General features: G+C 50.0%; 1 protein-coding gene across 4 annotated transcripts in view; it reads right to left on the bottom strand.

The window, feature by feature from the left end:
* The window catches only part of PLD1 (phospholipase D1), a 79,800-nt gene that overhangs the window by 47,877 nt on the left and 17,491 nt on the right, over positions 1–14,432 (bottom strand). For all 4 annotated transcript variants that reach the window (XM_082320921.1, XM_082320924.1, XM_082320922.1 and 1 more), the window contains 3 exons: positions 1,298–1,483; positions 827–954; positions 393–538 (listed from right to left, as the gene is read on the bottom strand). In XM_082320921.1, coding sequence (XP_082177047.1) covers positions 393–538; positions 827–954; positions 1,298–1,451 — 428 coding nt within the window. In that variant the 5' untranslated portion in view covers positions 1,452–1,483. The remainder of the gene's footprint in view (positions 1–392; positions 539–826; positions 955–1,297; positions 1,484–14,432) is intronic.

Genomic DNA, 14,432 nt, shown 5'->3' with positions numbered 1-14,432 from the left:
ACAATTTCCATTAGCATTAGCATAACCCTTCCCCAGTGTCAAGGCAAATTCAGCTCAAAAGTCGATAACCTGGGCCCCAACATGCTTTGAGTCAGTGGGGAGATGCTTGCACCGCTTAGGTTATAGCTGCTAAATATTCTCCCTATATAATCACCACGCACACAAATTCCAGGCTGTAGTATCCACGTCTAAACAGTTCATGTTAATGGTTTAATGGTTGGGCTTGATGATCTTAAAGGCCTTTTCCAACCTAAATGATTCTATGATTCTATAAAGTCTCCTCCTTACAGCAAAGAAATGGGACTGGTGAAGCCACACTGACATACTACTAAAAGAGAGAAGAAAATCATGTCTTCCCAAAGCCCACCGCGCCCGCAGGGCTGCACACTCACCTCCTGGTAGGGATAGGGATGCGCACGAAGGCTTTGTACCTCAGCAGCTCCCTGTGGAACTCCTGGAAGTGCTTGAACTTCCTTTTCACCTGCCAGGTGAACTCCCCGTGGGTCAGCTCGATGGTGTAAACGTTGGGGCTTGGCACCTGCCGAGGAGAACACCACCACACGGGAGGCAGCTTTGAAGTAAGTCATCTTCCTGCAGCTGCTCATCTAAAGAGCTCTCGTTCAATTTTACTTAAGGATCATTCTGTCTCACAACTTCTTGTTCTGTTTTATTAGGTTTTAGAAACAGACAGGTGACCTTCAGCGTTTTCTGAGATGCAGGCATTCCTGCTTCCTCAGCCCATGAACAAGCACATGCAAAATTACCCCACAACCAGCATTTTAATACAGTTCTACGGAAATTAAATGAAATTTCTGGAAGTTCTGACCTTCTTTGTGGAAGTAAAGCGTTCAACTTCCAACACACGCACTCGAACAGGACATCCCGTGAGGTACGTCTGCGTGCCCGGCTCTTTGAACCCATGGGTGTGATAGATGGCAGAGAAGGGAATGCATGCTGGAAGGACCACAAACCCCGTTAGCTACACAGCCTTGTAACAACCAACGAGGACATGAAAGCCAGCAGATATTTGCAATACTTAAACATAGGAGCATTTACACAGCAGCAGTAATTCCACTAAAGTATATCAGGTTTTATTTAAGAGAACTTAAAGACAAGCTTTCACGGAAGGGACTTGACTTGAAGAGCCCAAGCGCTAAGAGTAATGCCTCCTGGTCCTAAAACGAGGCCAACAGCTGGGTTTGGTAAAACCACTGAGGTTGTACCCTGTCCATCAACAGATTATCAGTTATTAAATTCAGGCGGGACATGGGATGAGAAGCTACAGGTGTCAACGTACCAGTGCCTTTGGGGTCATTTAGCACCTCCGAGTCGACCTCCTCCCCCTCGAAGTGGAGCTCCCTGGTGTCCAGGCTCTCGATGATGTTGCTCATGTCTGCAGCGATCTTCTTCAGCGTCGACGTAGCTGCATGGCTTTCAGCTCTCAGTGACATCTCAGGGACCCGCGTGACGGAGCCACGGGGGGCTGGGGAGGAGGAAGGAGCAGGGCTGTCATCGCTCCCTCCAAAACACCGGCACAGCGGGGCCGAGGGAAACCCCCGGCAGTGTGTGGCCCCGTTTTCCCTCCAGCCCCTTACCCACATTCATCCCAACTATCCTACGCACCCGATGCAAAACGCCCAGCCCTGCAGCTACAGTAAACTGCAGCCCAGCGTGGCGGGAGCAGTGAAAAAGCACAGGTAGCTTCAGGCTACGAGAGAAAATTTCCCCCGATGCCAGTGACCACAGGACTCATACGCTCCGGTTGTACTTTAAAATGGAAAACACAGAGTATTTCACTTCCCAGCTACAAAAGCCTGCAGGGAGTTCGTTGCAGCTTAGGAGCACCTTCACATACTGATTTTAAAGGGAAAACAAGAAAGCTTCTGCATCAGCTTTCCTGGTCACCTCGGCTATCTGTGTAATAATGACGACGCACCAGAAAAAGCACAAACTGTATTAACGCCTAGCCAAATCCTAGACCTAATTCACACGACGCTGTTTCCCAGGTTAGGCTGCATGGAGGAAAAGCTCACTCAGAAAACCAGTAGGCATTTTGTTAAGCGCTCTTCCTTTGATTGTAGTGATAGAAACTCCTGGCATTATTAGTATTTCCTCTGTTTCTATGCACCTTACGCGATTGCCTGCGGTATCTTCGCATCTCGCGCTCTCTGATGGCTCCATCCTCTCCGCAGGCTCAAAAGTCAGAGCCCCGAGGGCTCCCATCCGGGGAGCAGAACGGGGTCAAGGGCACCCCGATGCTCAGAGAAAGCCTGGGAGCAACACGGGTGGATGCTGTAGCTCGTCCTCACCCCTCCAACAGCCCCCCAGGGAGCTCGCACCCCTTATACAGCCCCGGGGGCTGCAGGGGACCAGCCCAGCATCCCTCCGTGATGGGAACAGCGGGCAGCGAGCGTGGGGAAGGCTGTTGTCTGCTCAGGCAGTGGCACTTGGAGATGTTTGGGCACTGATGACTACAGCACTTCCCACTTTTATCCCCACCCACCCATGCCAGGAGCCTGAGTCAGGACAAAAACAGGGAAGGAAGAAGAAAAGAAAAAAAAATTAAAATATAAGAAAAAAAATCAAGATGCGAGGCACGTCCACTAACACTGACACAAGCTTTCAGCGCTTGTGAATATTTGCAAAGCTGCTTCTTCCTCCTTCTCCTGGCTCTGCAACTCATCATGGGGCTGCAGACCCGGCTGCTGGTCCCTGCACGCAGCCAAGCTCCAGCTCCTGGGCATCCACGTGATAAAAACTCCCTTCAGTCTTTGATCTGCTCTGCAATAAATGTCATAGCTCGACAGCTACGCTGAAAAAATACGGACAGGACATACTGGCAACATTTTACAGAAGCCAATACAAGGATGTCCATTTATACCCATGGAAGCTCTTACACTGTAGGAAAGAATGATTAAAAAAAAAAAAAAGTGCAACATTTCTGATGTTAAATTCTGCAAAGAACACTGTCCAATTATTCTTGAGTGAGCTCCACAGAAAAAGCTGGGTATGCCATAATTTGGAAATAATTTAACATTTTAATAATTCATATGTTTAGCTGCTTTTGAAAGAACGTTCTTTATTATCGTTTCCTCTTGAAACAAGTACATAATTTTATTACTACGTAAGGCTGATAACATGTAAGCCCAAAACCATGTTAAAATCAGTTGCCTTCAGAAAAAAGAAATCCATTTGCACGCAGACTTGAATCAAGAATAACTGGGTCAATCTCTTCTCTTATACCAAAGTACATGCAGAATCAACAGCTTCATCATGGAAGCGAGGGCTCCGAGGGGTCTTGGTGGCTCTGCCCCCTTCCACCAGTGGCTGGGAATGCCACCACAGCACAGAAGGCTTTAGGACCAAACTGGAGGCTCGCTGGACCAGCCCATCACTTCAAGACACCCATCTGAATAATTCAAACACAACCCCACACATGTATACCGCCGGGTACCTCCTTCCCCTTCTGTCCGGGGAGGGCAAAAAAGGAATTCGCATTAACCCTCGCAGACGGAGATACACTGAAAGGTGGGACGATCAAGCCATGGATGTGGATGATCAACCCACTGCTCTACCCAGCTTGCACAGCCTCCCTGCAGTGGGAATGCGGTGTTAGCACTGCCCCACACCCCCGTCATTGCAGCTCGATGGAAGGCCAGTTTGAGGCCAGTTCTTCACATCAGAAGCTTTACACTTTCCCTATTGCTAACAAATATACCCACAGGGGACTTCAATCACTCAGAGAGCATAAGGTTCATTTTTATTCTCTTTTAGCACTGAAGCCATTCCACCAGATATAGGTTGGCTTCGGATGTTTGATTTTCTCCCTAGAAAGCAGGCATAAACAAATAGCATTCCCAGGAGGGAGGCCACACCACCAGGCTCTCCCAGATAACCCCGGTGATGGTAGGGGGGAGCCCAGAGCTGCCCCACGCCGGCCGGCAGCGCCTCCCCGCTCTGCACCGACACGTACGATAAAATCCTATTTTATTTCCCACTCAGCACTCCACGCAAAGAATTTTTTTTGCCATCTCTAGCTGGAAATAAAGCAGCATCTTGCTTTGTATTTCTTCTGTCTGCATTCTCATTTAGAAACAAAACACAGTTTGGTGTTTTTTTTTTTTTTTAGTCTGAAGAGATGCTCTTGCTTCATGGAAACTTAATGCACTTTCCAAAAGAAAAGGTTTGAGAGAGAACACAAGCCCAAACACACTTTGTACGTGCCGTGCCAGCAATTACGCTTGAAGGAAACCAGCGGACAAACACCACATCAGCAGGGCCGGAGGAAGAGCAGGCGGAGAGGAGCCAACACGGAAAGGATGTGCATCCTCCCTCCTCCTCCCCGCCGTGCCAGGTACGGCCGGGCTCCTCTCGGCAAATTCATTGACGCAGTCGGTTAATGGCTAAACAATTAACCAGTGTATGCAATGATTATTTGCTAAGGACCACAGCAGGGCTGCAGAACTCAAGATTTTTTTTTTTTTTTTTTTTAAGCTAAAGCTGTTTTCACAGCTGGCACAGACAAGTCTTGGGATAAAGCAGTCTGAACACCGTTGGACCCGAGTCAGTCCCAGCAGCAAGATTCCCCCTGTTGAGATTAGAGCCCGATTATGGGCTCGAGAGGGAAAACGCGACTTGCCTACGGCCCAGCCAGAAGCCCCATGAGGCCGGACAGCAGCTGAGCTCCCCATCAGAGCCAGCCGCTGCAGAGCCAGAGAGCACGGGGCAAACCCAGCCCCGGGCAGGGAGGGCAGCACGGGGGTCAGCTGGCAAGACTGGATGTACCACGTCCCTCCGAAAGCTGCTGCAAATTGCTTTATATGGCCCTGCTCGGTAAGAGCTACTGAACCTCTTGGCCAGAGCTCTCCCTGTGGACACCGTCTGTATTCCCATTGGCAAGCTGAGGAATGCGCCAGGGTTAATCTGCAACAGGCTGGGTGCAAACACGTGCCAAGCACAGTTATCCGTGATTCAGCAGCAAAATAAAGGGCTGCATCAAGAAGGTCCTGTCTATCCAGTGCCACTCACGGCCTGTACTAATGATGGGCTAGAGAACGGGCTTACAAAGCTTGCTGATATTGCCAGCTTTGGAGGCTGCAATTACGTGAAGGACAGAGAGAACTCAAATGATAGGAGGGTGGAAATAATGGGATGAAATTTATTAGAAACAAGTGCTACATTTCAGTATTTGGCTGTTGCCATCCAGGATAGAAAATAAGCAGCAGTTTGTTAAAAGGAAAAAAAAAAAAAAAAAAGAAAAAAAACACAAACCAAAAAGAAAGACCAGGGTTTCAATGGGTGAAGAACCTGAAATGCGAAGAAAGGCACAAACCGTGCCAAGATGCACAAACAGGGCTACTGCCTGCAAGCCGAAAAAGGAAGACAGGGTGCAGAAGATGGGAAGAGTCAGATCTCAAGTCCTCGACCCATGGCAACACAGACTTGGATGAAACATGACAGCAGCCTGCAAGCGCGTAGAAGACTGCTGTGAGCAGGGCGGACGAGAGATAATTGCTCCAAATTGCAGGTTTAAAGCAGAGACCAGGGAGAAAAACCCCGTCTAATGGCAAAGGCATGTCCGAGGAGGGGTTCGCAGAGTGCCCAGGGCTGGAGGTCTGCAAGGGCAGGCTGCCCTTATTGAGCTTCCCGGGGCAAGGGAGGAGGAACAGCCGCCCCAGCTCCCCCCGGGGACCCCCAGCACCCAAACCTGCTGCCCAGGCAGCCCCGAGCTGGCACAGCAACCTGCATATTAACAGAGGGAAGGCGCTGCTCCGGCTTTATCCGGCTCAAAGTCTGCCTGGGCAAAAGCAGCAAGGAGGGAAAAACAATGAAACAAAGTCAGCGGTGAAGGAAAACTTTGGAAAGAATGAATAAACAAGGAAACAGGAGATGGTAAAAAACTGAAAAAGGGAAAAAACATACTAAAAAACCCACAAACACTGCTGACACCACATTTGTTCAGCCCCGTTTTCAGATTAAGTATTTCCTCTTCCAAGCACAACTTCAGCTCTCTGCCTGCCTTTGCCTGGCTGTCCCCACAGCACATGGGCCCCAAACCTCTCGAATTAGTGAAATATATACAGTGGAAATAGTGACTGCATCAAGAATCAAGGTTTCAACTACAGGAAAAATGACTACAGAAATCTAAATTAACTATATTAATCCCTGAGCCCTTGTGAATGTATTGCAAACCCCTAGCTCAATCCTGTGACTTTGCAAGCCCGATATCTATTTTTGTTATTTGCCATTTTGGTTATGCTTTAACCCCAAGATATTACTTAGGGGATCATATGACAATTTCAGTTTTTGCTAAAGAAACAGTGTTTTTCTACTTGTTGCAGAGGACAACAAAAGCACGGCTTTAAAGGCATAGAAACTGGAAGGCAGAAAACGCATATTTTAGTAAATATTCATGAACAGTTCTGTGTTTTGAAGACGTGTAAGTCCTGATGTGAAAATGCATGGAGCTGGTAATAGCACGGACTACTTAAAATGTGGTCAGCCCAAGTTTATTCTCTTACATGTTTCGTGGCAGACCTGCAACATGCTCAGATAATCACTTCTCCTTAACGAGGTTACGATGCTGACAAGCACCACGCAGAGCTATGAAACCAAGAAAGCCTTCATTTGGGAAAGAGGGGAGGAGGGCAGAGAAAATACATCCAGCAAAAACAAGCTTTTCCTGCTAATGCCTCCCGGCGTTTGATGCTCTACATCAACTCCCATCCCCACGGCGAGAAACACTGTAATCCCTGAAAATTACCCTCATTCCAGTTCTCATGACATCTCTCCCAGCACGGTGACCTTTTGGCAAGGGCTGTGACAAGCGACCTCCGTTCCCATACTTGGTTTTGTCCCGCAGGCAGCACCGGTGGCAGGACCCACGCGAGCCTCCCTGGCCCCACTGTTCAAAACAGACAGGCTCGGGCTAAAACAGGGTAATGAGGTGGTGTTTTTAAACAGAAAAAAACAAAACCAAAACAAAACCCAAACAACTTGAGCCATGAATTTCCTCTCTCCTCTTGCTGCTGCTGCCAGGAGCCTGGGAGCCACACAGGCACCGAGAGCCCCGACAAGATGCCAAGGAAATCCTGCACGCGATGCCCTCCACAGTTCTTTGCTCTGCCTGGTGGTGATGAAGCTTTTCCATGTAAGTATTTCCCCGATTCCTCACATTTTAAACCTAAAATTAGCTTTGGACCACTCCTTCCTGGAGAAATACCCTCGGCTGACAAGAGCCCTTTTTGAGGAGTTACTCGCATCCCGCAGGAGGAGCCGGGCTTGTCCCCAGCCCCAGATTTCCACCCTGGCACACCCTCCTTCCACAGTCCTTGGCAGGCATCAGACCTCCACCGAGCAGCTGGGAAACATCCCCCGGGCTCAGGGTCCCCACCTGTGACGGGGACCCTGCTTTTCCAGCCCAGGAAATCCACATCCCCATACAAAACAAAAAAGACACGCACTTGTTTTTATTTTTCAGTATACCCTCCCCCACTACTTACTCAAAATCCAAGGGCTCTTCTTGTAGGTGGCAGGTAGCACGTTACATTCCCTAAGTATGAAATTAAAAGTCAAGCGGGTTCTAAAATGCTCAGCAGTGACTTAACCCTGCTCTTAAAGCTCAGTACACGGAAGGAATTTAGCCAGATGAGCAAGCGGCCAGGACGGCACACGGAGACACCTCCTGCAAATCTGCCCTTCTGGATGCTCATACTACAGGGACAGCCCTAGAGGATTAGGGTTTATTTTTTAAAAACACACAAAACCACCCTTGAATAATAAATAAAGCATTGCTTCCATCCTGGAAAGATCTGGAGTTGAAGAAGAACTGAAATACGAATCCAAATCAACAGTAAACATCATGTTCAGACATCATCCTGACCCAAATTTCTTATCTTTGGTCCAATCCTGATAAAACCAAAATATTTCAAAACACTGTTTCCAAAACAATTATTCTCACAAAGTTCCTACTTTTAATAGTAAGACCTCTAAAAGCAGGAACTAATTAGCCCTTCCCGCTTCAACAACTGCAGCACAGCTCCCTGGTTCTGCTTCATGGATTTCCACAGCCCTTTCCACATGAGGCTTACTGCCAAGCCACCAGCCTACCCGGAGGAAAAGCTAAGTCACGGGAGCCCACACGGCCTCTTTGCAATAGGGGATGAGATGCTTCGAGACTGGGATTGCCTGGAAATAACAGGTAAATCTACGGAGGGTCCCTGCTGTGCTCTCTGTACCGGGGCAGAGCCCCTTCTGCCCCCATACTGGGTGCTGCAGCATCTGTCCCGCAGCGTTCGTGCTAGGGAGAAGATAACAGAAAAACCAGGCAGGTCAAGGGGAACGATGAGGCAAGGCACTGGTCATCGTGACGGGCAGTGCCGTCATTGCGCGGTGACTAACCCACTGCTGTAGTCAGAAAACCCCTCTGTGCTCTGTTTTTCCCCCACACCCAGGACCAGCCTAAGCATCAGGCCCTTCCCAAGGACTCAGTATTTGCTTCACGGAACAGTGACACGAAAGGAAAAACATAAACATCCACGGATGAGCCCGGGCTGCTGATCTCACGCCAATGTGCTGGTTGTTCCGGCTCCCGCTCCCCCCAGCGGGACACCCGGAGCACAGCCCCGCTCCCCGGGAAGCTGATCATTAGGTATTCATCAGTGATTAATGCCGGCCCTTCACGTACGTATTCATCACCGTGTTTTGGATTCCTCTGGCACAGACGAGAGTGTTTCAGTACAGCGCTCGCAGCTCATGCCATGCATCCTCCGGGAGCCGTGCTCAGCCCCTGCATCACCATGAGCCCTCCACTCTCTAAGGTGGTCACGGCACATCCTCTGCACCCCTACACCCCTAGCACCGCACCTTCGAAACCCCTTGAAAGGGAACACCCTTGAAAGCCAGGACAGGGGACGCCCAGCACCTCCAGCACCCGGTTATCTACCCCCCGAGACCCGCTAGCGCTGTAGCTGCGGAGGGCGAAGGGAACCGGCTGACACCACCTTGGATATCAGCCCCATCTCAGCATCACCAAACCCCACAACAGAGGGTGGCAAAGGGAGTCCTGAGCGGAGGGAGAAGAGGGCTGGAAAAGTACCTGCTCCAAGGGCACAAACAGCAGGGAGGTCAAAGGATGCAGCGCTTCAGCGTGCTGGCAGACACAGAGCTCGGCCACCGAAGCTTTATATATAAAATCCTAAAACCGAGAAGCTTGCCAGGGTGATGGTGTAATGCAAAGGACTCTTGGAGTGACCATCCCCACAGCGATCAGAGGTGACAAGGACCACTGCGGTGCCCGCGGGATGGTAAGCATTGCTGCTGTTCTTACATATCATTGAACATGTCATAAATACAGGACATACTTTCATGATCTAAACGTATAGATGTCTGCGCGGCTGATGTCCTGCAGATCACTCAACGCTATTCTGGTGTCTCCTGGTGCCACGTCTGCTCCCGCGACCACCACCTGCCAAGCTACATTTCCGCAGGGAATTTCGGCAGCTTGGAGCCGAGCAGGCACGCTGGAAGGCAGCCCAGCACCTCCATCCCATAGCAGGGTTAGGTGGCAGCTGATAAATGCAACCACTTACAAATCTTCACATAACTCCTGCCAGCCAAGCTAAACCCGGGAAAGGCACCGCAGCCTGCGCTCCAGCAGGGATTTGGGAGACTAGAACAGGATCTCTCAGCCGTCGCTCCCCAGCCTTGCCCGCTCTCATCTCCCTACGCAGGCACTCGCTCCTGGCAGCTGCTCCATATCAAGGCAGAGAACGCAGGTACGAGTGCAGAGGTCACCGTCCTCGCTCCAGATGCAATCCTGCTGCTTCTTGCCAAGTTTCCATTAAGTGGGAACACGATTTTCCTTTTCTCCTCCTGCTGTAAAAACCACATGCAAAAGCACATGAAGGTGCTAACTTTTTGTCGACCCTTTACGTGACTTCCACAAAGCAATGAGAAATTTCTGTGGGTATCACAGCAACAAGGAGTAGCAGATTGAGACCATGCATTTTTACGAATAGTTCATTGCTTTAACAAAATGAAGTTTCTATTGTCTTGATTTTTTTTTTTTTTAAGTTTTAATGTAATTCTGCAAATAATTTTCACTGGAAAACAAACAGTTGGCACAAGCAGAAGGCCACGGAGGAGCAGGAAGGTAGCACCACAGAGCAGGACCAAGTGCTCCTGTGCAAGCAGGAGCCAAGCCCAGCTCCCTCCCCTGCCTGGGGGTTCAAGGCACGGGCTCATCTCCCAGGGTGGCTTCCCTGGGGCACCACCAGCTTCAAGGACAACTGCTGCAGGGTGACCAGCACCTAGGTTTTGTTGCTGCTTTTGTCCCTCTTACAGAAAGCCCCCAAGCACAGGGTGCGCGGCTGGGACCCATGTGCAGCACCGACGGCTGCTGCGTGCCCACCCACCCACCCAGGCAGCCCCCGGGTCCCTGCAGGCGATTGCCTGGTGCCGTCCCACGCGGATGCTTCCCGGTGACATGAATCTACCCTGCCACCGTGCACGCTGAACATTAACCTCTGCCGAGCTGTTTGCTTACTGTGCGCACAGCACGCCAGGGATGTACTTTGGTAAACACAAAGCACGACATGAACGTCAAGTTCATGGGAGCGGGAGGAGCTGGGGCACCTTGGGGACACCAAGCACTTCCAGCCGTCCCAGCTCCTCTCCTCTGCACCCTGCTGCCTCCCCATCCTAAATGGGACTCTGCACCACCTCGAGAGCACTGTCACCCACTGTCCCTGCCCAGGGCAGGGACAGGCTGGAGCCACCGGTGCAAAGCCCCATAACATGGTGCAGCCACTCACATTGCCCCGAAACACTCCCGTACCCCTGCCTGCAAACCCGGATTCAGCACCTTTCCAAACCGAAACTCCCTAATGATTTCCCCCCCGGAGCAATGCTTTTAAAGACATTTCATGCATTCTGCATTCATAAACTCCACAAGAATTTGATGTCTCCATCCTCAGCCGACTTCCATTCTTTAGTCTACCCCTAAAGCTACAGCGCTCCACGGCCTCAGCTCCCACCATCGAGCCAGGACACCCAGCACCACATGCCCATCATACAGTAAGGCATCGTGCCCAAAGAGCAGCAACGACACGTGCCAGAGGAGACGACGGGCGGGCAGATGCCTGCTACTGCTCTGCATTTCCAAAAGCAGCTGCTTATCCTCAGCCACGGCCAACAGCGAGCACCAACACGGGCAAACATCAGCCCTTGGCCTCCCTGACCAGCTAAAACAAATACCCAAGAACTCCTAGTTCACAAGAAGAAAACAGTTGGCTTAACGAAGTCCTAGAAGTAATTGTAAGAGAACTATGAGCCGAGCTCAGAGGCTAAAGGTGACTTTGTCCCCAAGACTTTAGGGAGGGCTTCAGGTACCGCAGCCTCTCCCAAGGAGGTTCCCTCCATGGGATCTTCAATACAACCCTCCATGGGATCATAACAGCACTCAGGACACAGGGTACTCGATCTACTGAAAAATTAATTTTTTCTATCCCAAGAAGTGTTTCATTCATTATTAGAATTAAAGGATGAGCAAATTATGACAGAAGTTTGGTTCCGGTTTCACAAGTAACTCTGGAAAAAGGGCTGAGGTTTCAGATCGGTACCTGCTGATCTAAGATCAAAACCAGACAAATTCAATAGAAAATTGCTCATTATAAAGAAGTACTTGCAGAAACAGACTGGCTCTCCTATGTTGCTTGCTTAAACACAACTTAACACCTGCAAACTTATGCAAAATAGCTCATTTACACACATTGACAATACCGACAGCTTCCTTAGAACAAAATAGATGCCTTGGATATGGTTTTTTTTTTTTCCCTTCTTTCTCAGAGGGGGGAAAAAAAAAAAAAGCCTCCATCGAGCCGGCACAGAAGCACACCGATAGCAGGCAGTGAAAGACGATGCTCGTGTCTGAACTCAAATCGAGCCTCAGCTGCCTCCCCGCTCCTCTCCCCTACCCACGCACCCAGACCTCCGGCACCCCACAAGCACCGCGGGTGTCCGGACAAGCCAGGGACATCCTGCAGCTCCTTCTCCTTTTGTGACAACTCCTGTACAGCATTTTTCCACACATTCCTAGAGGAAATCAGAGCATGAAGTTTACAACTTACAAGCTTAACCCTCCAGACCTCAGCACAAGATGGGCAGCTGCACACGATGAGCCAAAAATTAAATATTATTTTTCCCCTCAACTGCCACGGCCTTCTGGAGCAGTGCTGATCTGAAAGGCATCTGCAGACAGTTTTCTACATGTACAAAAAAAAAAAAAAAAAGCTGTTTGGCAGAAAGAAAAGAAATAGCTTTGGGAAAGAAAAAACCTGAACAGGCTCAGACAGCAGTTCTCATCTCGCTGGTTCTTTCTCCCAGTGAACAAAATGGCTCGTTTGCCATAATTGCTGCCAAAACTCAGCAGCATCAGGTCTAACCGCACCGTGAGTCATCTACTGTTCTTCCTTGGTAAGACTTAACACTGGGTGGGACACTTAGAAAAAAGTTATTTGCAGGAAACCTCTGTCATGGAAAAATACACTCCAGAACATCTCATGGGGACTACATAAATAGACATTTAGGAAAAGAGGAACGAGAGACGAAAGCATTTCTTTCTGAAAAGACTATACGATGCGCTGCCTGCTCTCCAAATTGTTTCAGCAGCCCTTTAGCTGTGACAGAGGGGACCGCCGAGCTTCCCGGGAGACCCCAGCACCCACGGGTGCCTCTCACCGCACCCAAGAAAACACCAAACAGGGCAGATTTGCGTTCTTCACGCGGAAAAGCCAATGCATCACGTAACTGCATTTGACTTGAATTAGAAGAGAAAACACAGGCACAAAATATCCACTTGTTTTTACCTCTTGTGTGTCACATTCAAAGTTGAGGGAGAGAGAGAGAAAACTTTTTTTTTTAAATAATAAGAAAAGCAGCGAGGTTGCCTTTAGCCAGGTAGCGGGGCACAGCTATGAGGTACTGCCACGGCCACAACACCCCAGGTTACTGAAAGCGTTGGAAATGTGCAATTAATTGCTATTGTTGGTTTGTTTTTACCCCATGGATCCCCGGAGGCTGCAAGCAGGAGTCAGCCCAGCCAGCGGTGAGAGCCGCCTGTGCCGAGGCGCATCTGACCCGGGAGCAATGCAGGTAGCAGTGCGTGTTCACAGGAGGGCTGTGTTCTGGTAGGGAAATAAAGACCAGGGGGAAGAACAAGACATGAGGATTTCTGATTAAAAAAAAATCCTCCCAGAAATCCAGCTGGTAAAATGGGAGAAGTTTCTGGGAAGTGGCTCTGTGATGGGTCAGTGCTGGTGGCACGGGGGAGCCCCGGGGCACGCCACCGGCGGGACCCTGATGGGAAAAGAGCCGAGAAGCAAGTTCCCGCATGGCAAGACAACCAGAAACACCAACTGGCTGCGAATCACCCGCTCGCACGGGCTCGGACAGAGGCCGTCTGTGGGACATCGTCTGCCTGATGCTGCCCGTCGTCTCTGCGCGCTGGAACGCTCGTCCCGGAGAAGAGCGGTCCCTCTGCGCCCAGCCCAGCCTCCCCGGCCCTGGGGAGGGAGCTGTAAACAGCCCCCGGAGCTGGGGAGCAGCACCGGGATCCCCCCACGCCTGCCGCTGGCCCTGGGGAGCCCAGGAAAGCACCCGCTGTTCATCACCGGGTTTTATCTTATTTAACCAAAAAGGCCCTCATGGAATGGATGCACACATGAGGGCTTGCTGCACTGGCAGAAATAAAAATCCAAGACAGAAATCAGACCCACTCACAGCTTAACCTGAAAAACACAACCAAGGAAATCACAATTTAATTCTTTTTCCACCAACAGAGGTGTAAACCAGAAAATTAACTCCAAACACCGTGAATATTCGAATATTTGCTGCTGTCAGTACAGCATAAACAGGACTCCACACCCAGGGAAAAAACCTCTCTCTCGTGAGTAAACCTGCAAATAGTGATGAGGTTTTTCATCCTCAGCTCTGCACCTCCTCCCTCAGAGGCTTTCCGTACGCCACCCCAGCTTGGCCAGGTGGGCAACGGAGCGATGCTCTTTCCTTTCTGCAAAATGCCCACCCCATCGCCATTCACACTGCCTTTTTATTACATCCTTTCTCCCTAGAGAGTCAGTTCCTCAGGGCAGAGGACCATTCCTTATTTTATCCCCGTCTTCTCTGCCAGGAAAAAAAAGGGGATAGAGGAGGAAGAGACAATGTTATTACACTAAGATAACTAACACAAATTGGCTACTTCACTGTCAAACCCTGCTACAGGTGTAGCCCAATACTATTTGCTGGAGCTCAATATGGTCAGCACTGCATCCCCAGAGCGCAAAGGGGAAGTTTTAAAGGAAAGTGGCTGCAGAAACACCATCAACCAGAGAGCACAGAGGTGCGAACGCTGCACGTGGCTGTGGCCGGCTTGG

Source organism: Platalea leucorodia (assembly GCF_965183815.1).
Source record: "Platalea leucorodia genome assembly, chromosome: 8".
Classification (NCBI taxonomy): domain Eukaryota; kingdom Metazoa; phylum Chordata; class Aves; order Pelecaniformes; family Threskiornithidae; genus Platalea; species Platalea leucorodia.
The sequence above is the reverse complement of the archived record's forward strand: the minus strand, read 5'-3'. Positions and strand labels throughout refer to the sequence as shown.